The following is a 15,590-nucleotide window of genomic DNA, read 5'->3' as shown; positions in this document are numbered from 1 at the left end:
GGTGCCAATGATGGTCGTATGCGTGTTTGGCGCCGTGCAGGTGAGCGCCACTATCAGGACTGCATACGACCGAGGCACACAGGGCCAACACCCGGCATCATGATGTGGGGAGCGATCTCCTACACTGGCCGTACACCACTGGTGACCGTCGAGGGGACACTGAATAGTGCACGGTACATCCAAACCGTCATCGATCCCATCGTTCTACCATTCCTAGACCGGCAAGGGAACTTGCTGTTCCAACAGGACAATGCACGTCCGCATGTATCCCGTGCCACCCAACGTGCTCTAGAAGGTGTAAGTCAACTACCCTGGCCAGCAAGATCTCCGGATCTGTCCCCCATTGAGCATGTTTGGGACTGGATGAAGCGTCGTCTCACGCGGTCTGCACGTCCAGCATGAACGCTGGTCCAACTGAGGCGCCAGGTGGAAATGGCATGGCAAGCCGTTCCACAGGACTACATCCAGCATCTCTACGATCGTCTCCATGGGAGAATAGCAGCCTGCATTGCTGCGAAAGGTGGATATACACTGTACTAGTGCCGACATTGTGCATGCTCTGTTGTCTGTGTCTATGTGCCTGTGGTTCTGTCAGTGTGATCATGTGATGTATCTGACCCCAGGAATGTGTCAATAAAGTTTCCTCTTCCTGGGACAATGAATTCACGGTGTTCTTATTTCAATTTCCAGGAGTGTAGTATTACAGGTGATTCAAAAATATTTCTGTTTGCTGATGACACCACCTTGGTAGTGAAGGATCTTGTGTGTAATATTGAAACATTATCAAATAATGTAGTTCATGATATAAGTTTGTGGCTTGTGGAAAATAATTTGATGCTAAATCACAGTAAGACTCAGTTTTTACAGTTTCTAACCCACAATTCAACAAGAACTGACATTTTAATCAGACAGAATGGGCATGTTATAAGCGAGACGCAACAGTTCAAGTTCCTAGGCGTACGGATAGATAGTAAGTTGTTGTGGAAAGCCAATGTTCAGGATCTTGTTCAGAAACTAAATGCCGCTTTATTTACCATTAGAACAGTATCTGAAATAAGTGACATTTCAACACGAAAAGTAGTATACTTCGCATATTTTCATACGCTTATGTCATATGGTATTATTTTTTGGGGTAATTCTTCTGATTCAAAAGGGTATTTTTGGCTGAAAAACGGGCTGTTCGAGCTATGTATGGTGTAAGTTCGAAAACCTCTTGTCGACCCCTATTCAATAGTCTGGGAATTTTGACATTGCCCTCACAGTATGTATTTTCTTTAATGTCGTTTGTTGTTAGCAATATTAGCTTATTCCCAAGAGTTAGCAGCTTTCACTCAGTTAATACTAGGCAGAAATCAAATCTGCATGTGGAATGCACTTCCTTGACTCTTGTGCAGAAAGGAGTGCAGTATTCTGCTGCATCCATTTTCAATAAGCTACCACAAGAACTCAAAAATCTTAGCAGTAGCCCAAACACTTTTAAGTGTAAACTGAAGAGTTTCCTCATGGCTCACTCCATCTATTCTGTCGAGGAGCTCCTGGAAGAGCTAAAAAATTAAGCAAATTCCAGTGTTACATTCTTGATTTTCTTTATTTAAACTAACGACTTGTCGCCTGAATATGTTTCTTATATTTCATTTTATCTGTTTCTACAATCGTGTTATAATTTCATGTATTGACTCGTTCCATGACCATGGAGACTTCTCCTAAATGTGGTCCCACGGAACAATAAATAAATAAAAGAAAAAAAAAATACAATCGTACTGGTCCAACGAGGTGATGAGAACTGATGGAATGTGGTGTCATGCAACCGAACGCGAATCAGTCTGGCGTGGCGTGAAACTGTCTTTCCTTCAAGATGTAACTGCAGATAGTGCGATAATAGGTTTTATAGGCACGAAAAAAAAATTCCAGAAAATGAATTTGTCCTGTGGTTCCAGGTGATATATGAATTACGATGCCAAACACTTTTCAGGAGAGTTAGTTTGCTCTAAAGGAGTGTGATTTTTATAAGCAAATCAGGAATGAAGAAGAACCAAGTTATTTTGACCAGTTGTAGTTCTCTTACGCCAATTTTGCCGCTCTTGCTTGCTGTGACGCAAATATTCCCTACTAGAGCAGCAAGAACACGCGCATAAGAAAGAATCGTAGGGGCAGAGCACCTCCAACTTCTCGCATCACAATATATAACTTTCCAGCCAATTTACCATCCAGATTAACAGTCGGCATAATTGTAAACGAATGCGTTAAGGCATTGATGTCAATCAATCTTGATAAAAATCTCTTGGTACCTCTAATTTATAGAGTTTCTTTCACATGCATTTCCTCTTCATATCCCGATTCCGTACTCAAGGATGGGTTAAGTTTGTTTATCGCATCTCCAGGTTTACGAGCCGACGAGCCTGTGCATCGTCAAGTCGAACTTTGTCTGAAATTTCGTTATCTCATGTCTTCCAATTTTGTAGCACTGTTTAATTTATACAACTGTCTACTGCTTCCCTTGAAAACACTTTAATCTATGTCAAGCAGTTTGATTCACTATCATCTAGTATCATACAGTTTTGTTCAAAATGGTTCAAATGGCTCTGAGCACTATGGGACTTTAAACACCCGTCATCTGTCCCCTACAACTTAGAACTACTTAAACCCAACTAACCTAAGGACATCACACACATCCATGCCCGAGGCAGAGTTCGAACCTGCGACCGTAGCGGTCGCGCAGTTCCAGACTGAAGCGCCTAGCACCGCTCGGCCACAACGGCCGGCTACAGTTTTGTAAAAATTACGCCTTGTCCTCCCTTGAATATCTGTAATTTTTTCTTATGCAGCACACGGTCATACTGCTGGGGACTTATTTGAAATCTATTCATAATTTTGTTTTTACTATGCTGCGGTTGGTCTTCCATGTACGTAATTATGTTTAGTTCCCGGTCCTTCGACAACGATTGTCCTATATTACGTGTCACTGGAGACTGGATCTGTGGCTCCCTGTCCGATAACGATGATGAAATACATGGCTCGGCACCTGTTTCAGTATCATTTTCACTTGTTAAGCACGTATCGTCATCATTGCATTCCTCATGTACACTGTCTGTACAGTCGAGTGTATCGACATCACACATTCCACTGACTCATCTAGCTGAAATGCTAATATTTTATCTGACACTCGTTTCCCACTCTGCAAAATTCCTTGGGTTCCTTTTCGACGAAATGTCAACTTCGGTAACTGTTGTTGTAGACATAACGCAATGTTTGCTTTGTTTATCGTCGCCATTGCTCTGCTTTGAATCAACACCACTAGCACTGCAGCACGTCGACTACTTTCCGTGGCCTCATGCTGTGCTCACCGTTGAATACCTCCAGTCCCGACTCCTGTTGCCATTAGCAGTTGTTGCATGGTAGAGAATTTGTGGGTCGTCGAATGGCGTATATATCATTGGCCTTTTGCGACCTCGCACTCAAGAGGTTTCGTTGTGGGAGCACTTAGTGACTTCTAACAAATTTTAAGTATAATTTAAACCCTTTCACAGCCGGCCGGATTGGCCGAGCGGTTCTAGGCGCTACAGTCAGGAACCGCGCGACCGCTACGGTCGCAGGTTCGAATCCTGCCTCGGGCATGGATGTGTGTGATGCCCTTAGGTTAGTTAGGTTTAAGTAGTTCTAAGTTCTAGGGGACTGATGACCTCCGAAGTTAAGTCCCATAGTGCTCAGAGCCATTAAACCCTTTCCTCGCTTGCATACTTGAAGTCAAATATTTAACACATTAACTCATTTGTAATCAGAAGCTTGGATCTGTTTTTCACGTGGGGATTTGATTCTTTAAAGATAGAGGAGTTTACTGGTTTTAATCTGACATACAATGAATAGGTTGCTTTCCAGTAATCTACTCCTAATAAGTTATATGTGCACTCATCCATGAACGAAATGCCCATAAATCCTGTGGGAAAGCTATTAATTCCTGGATCAGCTCTGTATCAGACGATTTTCAGATTATATATATGTGCCTCAGCCGTAACAATACATGTTTGACGTATTGCAGCGAGCTGTCTATGTTGAAGGGTTCTTGACGTAGTGCAGCGAGCTGTCTATATTGAAGGGTTCAGTTTTGCTGTCTCACAGCTGTGTCCCTAGTAATTCAAATAATTACGCCATCCCGGCTTCTTAATGCTCCTTTAATATTCCGTCAAGCGCGCGACATGTTTCAAGCGCATTTGCTTATAACAGATACGACTGCATCTGAGGGAATCTTTAACAGGAGCATGATAAGTAATGAAATAAGACAATAATCTCAATGCGCTTTCTAAACACAATTCTCCTCCGTTATTGTGTCCCTCATATTAAACAGTAAGACTTTCCCATTAAAATACATGGTGCAGTGCTTAAATCCGGACAAATGAAACTTTTTTTACAAAGCATATGCGTTAAAACAAAATGCAAATGAAAATCCTCTTACATATAAGTGGTGGTATCTTTCAAGAGTTACATTACTCGATGTAACCCCCTTCAGCCACAGTGACCGCCTCTAATCTTGTCCTGAAGCGATCGCACGCACTCTTTAAAACAGCGCCGTCCACATTCGCGAATGTTGCTTTGATAGCGGTGCGTAGAGATGTGACATTAGGGTGCCTCGTCTTGTTGGTAACTCTTTCGACTACTGTCCAAGCATAGTAGTCGAGGGGCTTCAAATCCTCCGAGCTATTCGCGGGCCGGAACTCCTTTGACAAGAACATGTCATCGTTATCCGAGAGCCAGTTTTGGACTAAATGGCTCGTATGAGGTCCTCCTCTGTCATCCGACGCATTGTTCGCTCGCTGACATTCAATTCTGACACCAATTTCCTCAGCGACTGTCCCGGGTCCTCTGAAATCAACGCCTGAGTCTATTCGATTACTGCCGCGTTTCCTCGAATGGTGTTTCCTCGCCAGATTAGCGGAACCTTCTCCAGACTTCTACGAAGCATTATACTTGGCCACAATATCGTAAACTGTTGATCTCGGATACCCGAAGAATCATACTATTTCAGTGGGCGAACGTCCAGCACGAAAAGTTTCTGTAATTGCGGCTCTTCGATTGTATTCCACACTAGTCCGGAACATCTCAGCCATTTTGTCGTTCTGACTGTTTACTAGATACCTGTCACTTTCAAGAACTCCAGTCGCGACCTCCGGCTGAACTACGATATGGTGGGAAATTCAAACTGAAATTTGTCCGGTTTTAAACGCCGCACCTTGTACAGTGCGAGTTGTGGGACGTAAATGCAACAAAATCACATGTAACATTGTAAAAAACATTAATAAATACACTGAAGAGCTAAAGAAACTGGTACACCGGCCTAATACCGTGTAGAGCCCCCGCGAACACGCAGAAGTGTCGCAAAACGACGTGGCATGGACTCGACTAATGTCTGAAGTAGTGCTGGAGGGAACTGACACCATGCACTGCAGAGCTGTCCATAAACCCCTTAAGATTACGAGGGGGTGGAAATCTCTTCTGAACAGCACGCTGCAGATATGCTCAATAACCATCATGTCTAGGGAGTTCTGAGGCCAGTGGAAGTGTTTTAACTCAAAAGAGTGTTCCTGAAGCCACTCTGTAGCAATTTTGGACGTGTGGGGTGTCGCATTGTCCTGCTGGAATTGCCCAAGTCCATCGGAATGCACAATGGACATGAATGAATGCATGTTCAAAATGGTTCAAATGGCTCCGAGCACTATGGGACTTAACATCTGAGGTCATCAGTCCCCTAGACTTAGAACTACTTAAACTTAACTAACCTAAGGACATCAACTCATCCATACCCGAGGCAGGATTCGAACCTGCGACCGCAGCAGTCGCGCGGTTCCGGACTGAAGCGCCTAGAACCGCTCGGCCACAACGATCGGCTAAATGCAAGTGATCAGACAGGATACTTACGTACGTGCCACCTGTCGGAATCGTATATAGACGTACCAGGGGTCCCGTATCACTCCAACTGCACCATTACAGAGCCTCCACCAGCTTGAACAGTCTCCTGCTGACATGCAGGGTCCGTGGATTCATGAGGTTGTCTCTATACCCGTTCACGTCCATCCGCTTGATACAAACTGAAAAGAGACACGTGTGACCAGAGAACATGTTTCCAGTCATCAACAGAGCAATGTCGGTGTTACGGGTCCAGACGTGGCGTAAAGCTTTGTGTCGTGCAGTCATCAAGGGTACATGAGTGCGCCTTCGGCTCCTAAAGCCCATATCGATGATCTTTCGTCGAATGGTTCGCACGCTGACAATTGTTGATCGCCCAGCACTGAAATCTGCAGTAGTTAGCGGACGTTGAACGATTCTCTTCAGTCGTGGGTGGTCCCGTTCTTGCAAAATCTTTTCCCGGCCGGATCTGTGTCGGAGATTTGATGTTTTACCAGATTCCGGATATTCACGGTAAACTCGTGAAATGGTCGTACGGGAAAATCCACAGTTAATCGCAACCTCGGAGTGCTGTGTCTCATCGCTCTTGCGCCGACTTAAAGGCCACGCAAACTCCCTTAAATCTTGATAGCCTTCCATTGTCGCAGTGCCAATAATCGATCTAACAACTGCGCCAGACACTTGTTTTCTCATATAGGCGTAGCCGACCGCAGCCTCGAATTCCGCCTGTTTATATGTCTCTGCATTTAAATACGCATTCCTATACCAATTTCTCTGCGCTTCAGTGACGAAAAATATACCGTTACTGGAGAAGGAAGACGTAAGTAATACGATGGTCAGTGCCGGTTGGTGTAATGTAAATTACCGATAAAATACCAGTCATAATATACACAGGGCAGTTACGCATATCTCCATATAACGTGTGACAGTCGCGGTATGATCTTTAATGACATAGAGTTAATATTTGTACTTCATATATGTGGAAAATGTACGAATGTAGTAAATGTGGAATCAAAGTACATGAAATTCACACAGTCCCAAAAGTAAACGTCATGCATATATGTTGGCACATACCACATGTGATGCAACTGCCTCGTTTAGGTATCGGATAATTTTATATTGTGCAACGTGTCAAGGATCTCCTTAAGTAGCTTCGACTATAGGGGTGTCTTAGTAGTAAAGAACAAATTTTTAAAACTTCATACATGGTGCACCATTTTTTCACGCCTTTCAGTGTTTGACTTCATATCTCTTGAACCATGTGTCGCACATTATTATATTTGTGGAGGTACATTCAGCTGTATGTGTGGATACTGTCTGAGAAATAAGTTGCGAGTAGAGGTAGTGGCAAAGAAGTAATAAATATAAACGTCATGCATGATGCGGCAATTTTTCACGTATCTCAGCCTGAGTTATATGTCATACAGTAATATATTTATGTAGGTAAATCCGGCGGCGTTTGTGGATACTATCTGTGAAATATGTTACGAATAGAGGTGGTAGAACATAAGTAATAAATTTAAACGTCATGTACACTGCGACATTTTTTGACGCATCTCAGTATTTATCACATGATGTCTCCTGAACTATGTGCCTTACTATGATATACGTTTGGAGGTACATTTAGCGATATATGTGGACACTGCCTGCGAAATTTATTGCGAATACAGTTAGTAGAACGGAAGTAATTCACTGAAATGTCATGCATGATGCGGCAGTTATCATGAATGTCATTGTTTCTGACGACGTCGTATCTCCTAAAATATGGTAGGTAGGTGGTTTTTACCCCCACAGCGATTGTTGCCTGACGGTAAGAGAAATGTCCACCAAATTTGATCGAAAAAATATATATATATATATATATATATATATATATATATATATATATATGTGTGTAATATTTATTATACGTTTGGCTTATAGATTTCAGTGCTATGTAACTCCGTGTTTAGATATCTATATTAGCGCCGAGTCAATAGATTATGTAATGCAACAAGCAATTGAAGTAAGTGTATACATAACTTCAGACACACGTACGTATCTCGACGTCAGTATATCTTTTCTTAACGTGTTCTTTCCTTACGTGCATGTTAAGTGATCTTGCACGGTACAGCTTCTGTGTCTAAGCTATTTGATTTGCTCTCTGTATTCAACAGTCGATTGACTGTCATACGGATGTCTGAAGATGTAATTGTATAACTCTGAAATGGATTACATGCTGTACATATAAAAAGCAAAAACAACGATAGCTGTTTGGAATATGCCACACATATTTTTATATTAAATTCAGCTGAACGCCCAAGAGCACCATGTGGCAACATGGATCACACAACAATTCCTTAGCCGTGTTACACGCGAGTGTATTCTTTTCATTTCAATATTAGCACATGATAATACATCTAATCAGCCGTTAACTAAATTCTTTTATGTGTCCGATGCCCGCACACTTCTCGGCTGTACCTGTTACAGAGTGATTCACTATCTATGCAGCGAAGCGCGAGCGCCGCCTATTACTGTTAGTAACGACTAACATGTGCTGCACTGTACTCCGAGCAGCATCGCCTCTCGTCGCCTCTGGATTCGTCGTCGCTTCATCGCTCAGTGATCTGCACTCCAGAGTTAAATATTACTATTCGTAATGGCGTTAGGTATAACCACTTCCTCCCTGCGTGAGTGATATTTCTGATGATTTAAGAGAAGAGAGAAGGCCATACAGAGAAAAATTGTACCTGGTAACAGATTATAGTAGCACATTATGATACAGTTGTTTTGATAACAGCTTCTTGGATTTCCAACCGTGTCAATAAGCAAAGTGTCCGAAAGGTATTGGGAAGCACCTTCTCTCTTCCCACCTTGCACCATATGTCATATTGCCCCACAAGAAAACGACAATCTTTTATGTTTAGCTTTTCACACTGTAGGTTTGAGACCAAAGCGATAAAAGATTATTTGTAAAATCGAGCTCTTGTGCTACTGTAAGGAGATCTTCAAAAAGGAACAACGAAAGTAAGTTTGGTAGTTTTTGCAAGTCAGATCGTTTTTTTTTTTTTGTTTTTTTTTTTTTTTTTTTTTTTTTTTTGCATTTGTAGCTACACAGAAGGACACGCAAAAAATTTGCTGAAATATACTATATTAAAGCAAATGTTTACCGTGGATTGCAAATTTATTGAAACACTTTGTACGCTTTCATCCGTTTTAACCATCACTCTCATCAGAATGGAAATAAAAAGAATAGATACGGTTTATTACTTATGTAGTAATAGTACTACCTTCTATCATAAATTTATGCAATTGGTTTGAAGGTCTGTAAGATATCTGAGTTGTAATGAATGTTGGAGGAGCATTATAGTATGATAAGAAATCGAGAGTAAAGTAGCTGTCAGTCTTAGGGTTGGTTTGGACAATATATCGACTTTGTGTGAATAATTCCTGTGGACATTGTTTGTCCGTGCATTCGTCTTAGTATCGTCCCAGTTATAAGGAAGAGAGGGAAGCCCTTAGATCACTTAAAATCTGAACCTAGGGAACTTAAAAACTTCCTCTTACTTTGCAGAAATTAGGCTCAAGTCTCTTCGTATAGTCCCAATGATTTTCACATCGAAATCAGCACCGTCATGTCTTTCAGTCACCGTCGTTTCATGTGCCAGCAAAATATGCATATACGAGGGCTGTTCAATAAAGAATGATCATAGTTTTTTATGGTCATAATTTCTCGTGCTAAAATTGAATCTTATGATATTCTGTTTGCTTAATATGCAGCAAACACGCCGTCGTAGATTCATTTTAGGGACTCCTGGTTCCCGCCTGTGAGAGGCAGGGATGATCAGACATGTTCAGTATCGCCTACGGCTGCAATGGAGGTAACACGCGAGGAACAATAAGCGGCTTTGAAATTCTGTTTTCATCTCAACAAATCGTCAGCTGAGGCCTCTGCAATGTTACAGGATGCCTATGGAGAGTCTGTTCTTCCTTACAGCACAGCTCTAAAGTGGTTTAAAATGTTTAAAGAGGGGAGACAATCAATTTCTGCTCTTACGAAAGAAAACATCAACACTGTTGCTGTAATTGTGAGCGAGGATCAACGAATTACCTTAAGATCACTTTCTGAAATAATGAACATTTAATTGGATACCACCCACTCGTTGGTGGCAGAAAAATTACACATGACACGTGTTTGTGCGCGATGGGTTCCAAGACTGTTGATTCCCGAACAAAAGGACATTCGTGTGCAGGTCTGCATAGAGTTAATGTTGATGTTAGAAGAAGATCCAGAGTTTCTTTCAAATGTAATCACTGCCGATGAAACTTGGCTACATCATTTTGATCCTGAGAGCAAACAACAAAGCTCAGTGTGGAAATCTCCTTCATCACCAATCCCCAAAAGAGCAAAAGTAGTTGCTTCTGCTGGGAAAGTTATGGTCATCTCATTCTTTGATATTCGTGGAATGGTTAAGAACATATTGTACCTACACACACATCAGTAACTGGATAGTACTACAGGGATGTCCTCAAAATATTGCAGGTCCATATCAGGCGCAAAAGACCACATTTCTGTGAAACAGGCTGGATGCTGCACCACGATAACGCGCGGCCGTATATTGCCAACGTCATTGCTGAATATCTTGCAAAAATCAACGTGACGTGCATCCCTCACACGCCCTGTAGTCCGGGTTTAGCCTTCGTAGGAGGCATTATCAGTCGTCAGAAGCGGTGGTGAAGGTTGCGGAGGCGATTTTGAAGGACCTCTCAAAAAATGGTTTCCAGCATGTATTTGAAGACTGGCAGAAACGCTGGAACAAGTACACCGCATTCATGGGGGACTACTTTGAGGAGGACGATCAAAATTATGAGGATGAGTAAAGGTATCTTCTCAAAAAGAAATTGTGATCATTCTTTACTGAACAGCCATATTTTTGGGAAACGCGCCACATATTCGTTTATACCGTAAAAATAACAACCGACGTCTCGTTTTCCGCATATCATAAACAATAGAAAATAAGTCTGAGGACCCGAACTCAGATGCAGAAACGTATATTACTTTAGAGATAAAAAGACCTGTACTCATTATAAATTATTATTGACCTTTATAGTTGAATATTTATGTCTGCTCGATGAAATATCGATATCAATATTAACTGGAGATTGATATTCTTTTGGTACGAGGTTAGGTGCGAGGAACTTTCAAGATATATCGAAGTTAAATTATACGGGAGTGACGGAAGAGAAAACTAAGAGAGACTTGTCTCAGCTGCGTACCCTTTCGACTCCTTTTATTTGATTGTTAACGGGTCCATCCGCAGAAACGAGAAAATGCAAATAACTTTAGTGAAGGCTTCGTAGATTCAAATATTATGCTTCTGTAGCTGTCTCTCTGTTTTGGAGATAAACCCACATCAATGCCCGTTATAGTACTCTCAGTACTTTGTATGCCAAGTTTTCATTTTAGGTACGTTTCCTTTACTTCACATGATAATAGCTCTGTATGGTCGTATATTGATTATTTATTGATGGAAAATCATGTCTCTCACCATTTTACAACTTTATCAGTATCTGTTCACTCACTTGTTGTTCCTTTTCTTATCCAATTACATTACAGTAATTTTACGTTTATTATTATTCTCACTTCGAATTCGTTGTCAGTTACTAATTTTTTCTAATTGTTAGTTACCAGAAGGCAAGTAATATCGTGGAAAATAAACGTCATAGTTGACATGAAAACCACTGTGTGAATCACTGATGAAAGACTGTACGGCATTCTATTTTGATTATTAAAGATATCTATACAATAGCGTATTGCGATGTCCTTATTACTTATGTACATGATATATGTATAAAATCCTCAGCTGCGAATTATATGGTTGTCGTGTAGTTACATTTTTACTGCTACAGCAACATAACTTCTTACCTTCCCATTAAAGCATACGTTTACATGATGTACGCCTGCACCATAGGCGAATGTAACCCTACTTCGGTGAGTTTGCTCTTCCCTTAGTCATTGCTCGTCTTACTAATTACACAACTGTTAAAACGTAAGTGGCAAGATTCTTTTTTCTTAGTTCCGGAAGTTCTGCTTATCCATCTGTTTCTTTCTGACGCCAGTTGTGATTCTGATCTGTCGCACATTATTCTGCAAATCTTTGAAATAGCCCCAATACAACCTTAGATAATTTGCTGTTCACCGTGGGAGTGATTATTATTTATAATATTCATTTGCATACTTCGTGGATGTATCTAGGTTACGCCATTTCCGTGCTACAAATGCCAGTACAGCTGACAGTACAGCTTCTGCATACCTCTAACTTTTTTTTGTTTGTTTCATCATTGAAGGACCAGTACGTAACTAAAAGCAGGCCTTTCTTTCAGATAGCAAGCAAAGTCATTTTTTTTAACTTCGCTGTAGTATACTTTTTTCTTTAGTCGCTCTTGTGATTATTTTCAAGCCATCATCTTTGAGAGCCGACATGTGCTCTTGTCATGCGGTTGTATACAATTTTGTACTTACTGGTCGTTTATGAAGCTCTTTATTGTGCATGAACGTACTTTACACTTACGTCTTACGCCACTGTTGTGATTGTACATCCTTCCATCTCGAACTGTTACTTTGGGGTTTCACTATTTGTTTTATCTGTTTTATTGGCAGGGATTATGGTAGTTAATGTATATGGTATAATTTCTCAAGTTTTGTTTTCTATTCCGAAGGGTAGGGCAGATTGTTTGAGGTTCGACGTATTGTAGAACTCTCAGTCATTTCCAGCCAAACCTCAGCGAATTTTGAGTGGTGCAGAGCGTGTTTCCAGTTTAAAATATATGAGAGGCGTAAACAAGTTCCGTAGATTGTGTGTCCTCATGATTGTTTGGATGACACGCAACACAGCTAGTACCTACGGCATGTCACTAAGCCTTCGTGGGAGGTCGTAACCGCTCACGTCTTTTCATGCGAAATAGCAAATCTTATTTACTTTGCGACTGCTGTACCTCGCAAGCAAGAAGTTGGGTTCAGTCAAGGAGTTTTACGAGTATTTTATTAAACCGTATTACAGCGGAGTGTACCGGCTCCCAACTAGAAGTCAATATGGACAGTGTTTGACTTGTTTGTGTTTCCACGTGCGAAAATTCGCTAATCCAGAAACATAGTCCTCAAACTTCCGCCTCGAACAACGACTTCTCTTTAGGCCCCAAGTAACTCAGAATTTTGTGTACTGTGCCATTGTTCCTTACGAGAAATCTTCCATAGAACTTCAAAACGTCTGTTTTGTCATACTAGTAAGACATCTTCATTCAGTTCGACTTATTGCGCGGCCATACGTTTCCAGCGGCCCCCAACAGACATTTCTAATTTCGGAGGCTACGAAAATGCTACGGAGTTTCATCGATCTCCGGAACTGCGTATACAAAAGCAGCACCAAGATGCAGATTCTAAGCTATACTGTCATTGTTGGTATCACGAAATTGTATGAAATGCAGGACAAGTGAATTGGACTTGGCGTGCGACGCAAGCCGTCTATCTCGAAACAAAAACTGATTTGCATGTGTTATGTGCTAGTAACCTTTATGCATCTAGAAAATTTCTTTTTTGTTTCTCTCTTAACTGTTTTTCTTACTATGTTATTGGTTTGTAAAGAACTTCCTTGACATTTTTTCAAATCCTTTAGCTTCAGTTTGCTTCAGCCCAGATCGCGTAACCTGGGGTTTCGCCTATTTCATGCACTGACGTTCCACTTCTTGGAACAAGAATGAGTTGCGAATAGCTTATTTATATGTATTTTTTGCAGCAGAGCAGTGTCAACCTGTTGTCTAACGCGTGAAACCTTCTCCCTGGTGCATTTTATCCTTCGCTTAGTTTGTCATCTTTGTACTTGAAATGCTCACTTTATGAAATACAGTAAGTACTCTGTGTGGATTTCCTAATTCGTATTTCGACTGCAGTATCTTTTTCAAAATTCTTCATAACACGTCACGTCTTTGAACTCCGTAGTTGTTTATTGTTTAACGATAACTTTGTAATCCGGAAACTGGTTAACTGGATAACCTGGAAAAAGAAATACTGCAGACATTCATATTTTGTGTTTTTCGTTAATGAAAAGGGAAATCTAAACCGAGACCCGCGTGAAGCTGTAGCCGATGAGTAAAATTGTGTTTGTGGGAAAGTGCTTTTAATTTTTAGATTTTTTTAATTATAGGTAGTATCAGTGTGGGAGATAATTTAAATTCCGCTGGTACGATGAGATGTCGTTGGCGCCGTGCTTAATAGGAGTTTTTTTATGAATCATTTAGTCGCACTCTGCTGCCTGGAGCAGTAGAAAGAAGAGAGGCCGGCATACTGCAGGCGAGCACAACCAGCAAGTGTGATCTGCCTGCGCCGTCAATGATACCCAGTAAGTGAGGATAGTGCCGGTTGTTATTCAATTTAGGAAATGGGGCGTACTCAGGAAGAAAGGAATGGCGCAAGTGTCCTGATTGGACAATTACGCAGCTGTCGCATGAGCGGCAAGTGATTTGAATGAAGCTCGCTGTGCGACTGCCGAGAGTTGCATCACATGTCTTCCCGTCGTCGCTGTCCTCCGCTGTGGCGGCCGGCGTACTGTAAACTTGTATGCCTCAAGGTACGAGGCAACGTCTAATAGGCGGAGGACCACGTCAAAAAATAAATAAGGAGGTGTTGAAGTCTTCTAGGGTAGGATAGCAAACTTGAGCAGAATCTTCTGTATAACTTCGGCTTGATGTGTAATGTGTATTGCATGTTGCATTTCATTGCTGAAAAGGAGTAAACTACAAAAATGAGAAATTAGCGTAGATCGCGCTCAAAGAGAGTTGATGGCCCTCTGAACAGGCCTTAGGTAATTAAGTGAAATACTTCTCATCATCATTATTCACGATAACTAGCGTAATGCAGCAAGCATCTCCAGACGCGTATTACTTTGATTAACCTAGAGAAAGCATGTGATAGTGTACCCACCAACTATCTTTGGGATATTTTGAAAGAGAGAGAGAGAGAGAGAGAGTTGGATAAAAGATTGCTAAAGGTTGTTATGAAATTGTATGAAAATAACACAGTTGGACAGAAGAATTGGCCGGCCGGAGTGGCCGTGCGGTTCTGGGACGCTACAGTCTGGAACCGAGCGACCGCTACGCTCACAGGTTCGAATCCTGCCTCGGGAATGGATGTGTGTGATGTCCTTAGGTTAGTTAGGTTTAATTAGTTCTAAGTTCTAGGCGACTGATGACCTCAGAAGTTAAGTCGCATAGTGATCGTAGCCATTTGAACCGAAGAATTGTATCTAGGAGCGATACTGCTGGCTTGGCGTAGAAAATGCCAGGTTATGGGAGTGATACTAGGGGACAGCAAAATAATTAGCCTGTATTTTGCAGACGACCAGTTTGTACTAGCAGAAAATGAGGATGACCTGAGCTATATGATAAAAAGCTTAAAGAGGAATACAATAAGGCTAGCCTGAAGGTGAACATGAAGAAGTGTGAGTACTTGGCTGTTGGAACGGAAAAAGTGAATAATTTGGTGAAAGATGGAGAAGTAATTGTAAGTGTAGAAAAGGCAGACTATCTTGGGGTATTATTTAATAAACAGGACACAAGCAATGATGAAGAAACTAGTAGGATTAATAAATGACGAACTGTAACAAGGGCAGTGAGCTCTGTTCTGTGGAACAAAAAGATAAGGACAACGAAGAAGATAA

General features: G+C 41.4%; 1 protein-coding gene across 1 annotated transcript in view; it reads left to right on the top strand.

Moving 5' to 3' along the window:
- The window catches only part of LOC126416061 (serine/threonine-protein kinase S6KL), a 221,394-nt gene extending 207,698 nt beyond the window's left edge, over positions 1-13,696 (top strand). The window contains exon 10 of the mRNA XM_050083577.1: positions 13,671-13,696. Within this exon, the coding sequence (XP_049939534.1) occupies positions 13,671-13,696 (26 nt within the window). The remainder of the gene's footprint in view (positions 1-13,670) is intronic.
- Positions 13,697-15,590: the final 1,894 nt, after the last annotated feature.

This window comes from Schistocerca serialis, chromosome 1 (genome assembly GCF_023864345.2).
Source record: "Schistocerca serialis cubense isolate TAMUIC-IGC-003099 chromosome 1, iqSchSeri2.2, whole genome shotgun sequence".
NCBI lineage: Eukaryota > Metazoa > Arthropoda > Insecta > Orthoptera > Acrididae > Schistocerca > Schistocerca serialis.
The sequence above is the reverse complement of the archived record's forward strand: the minus strand, read 5'-3'. Positions and strand labels throughout refer to the sequence as shown.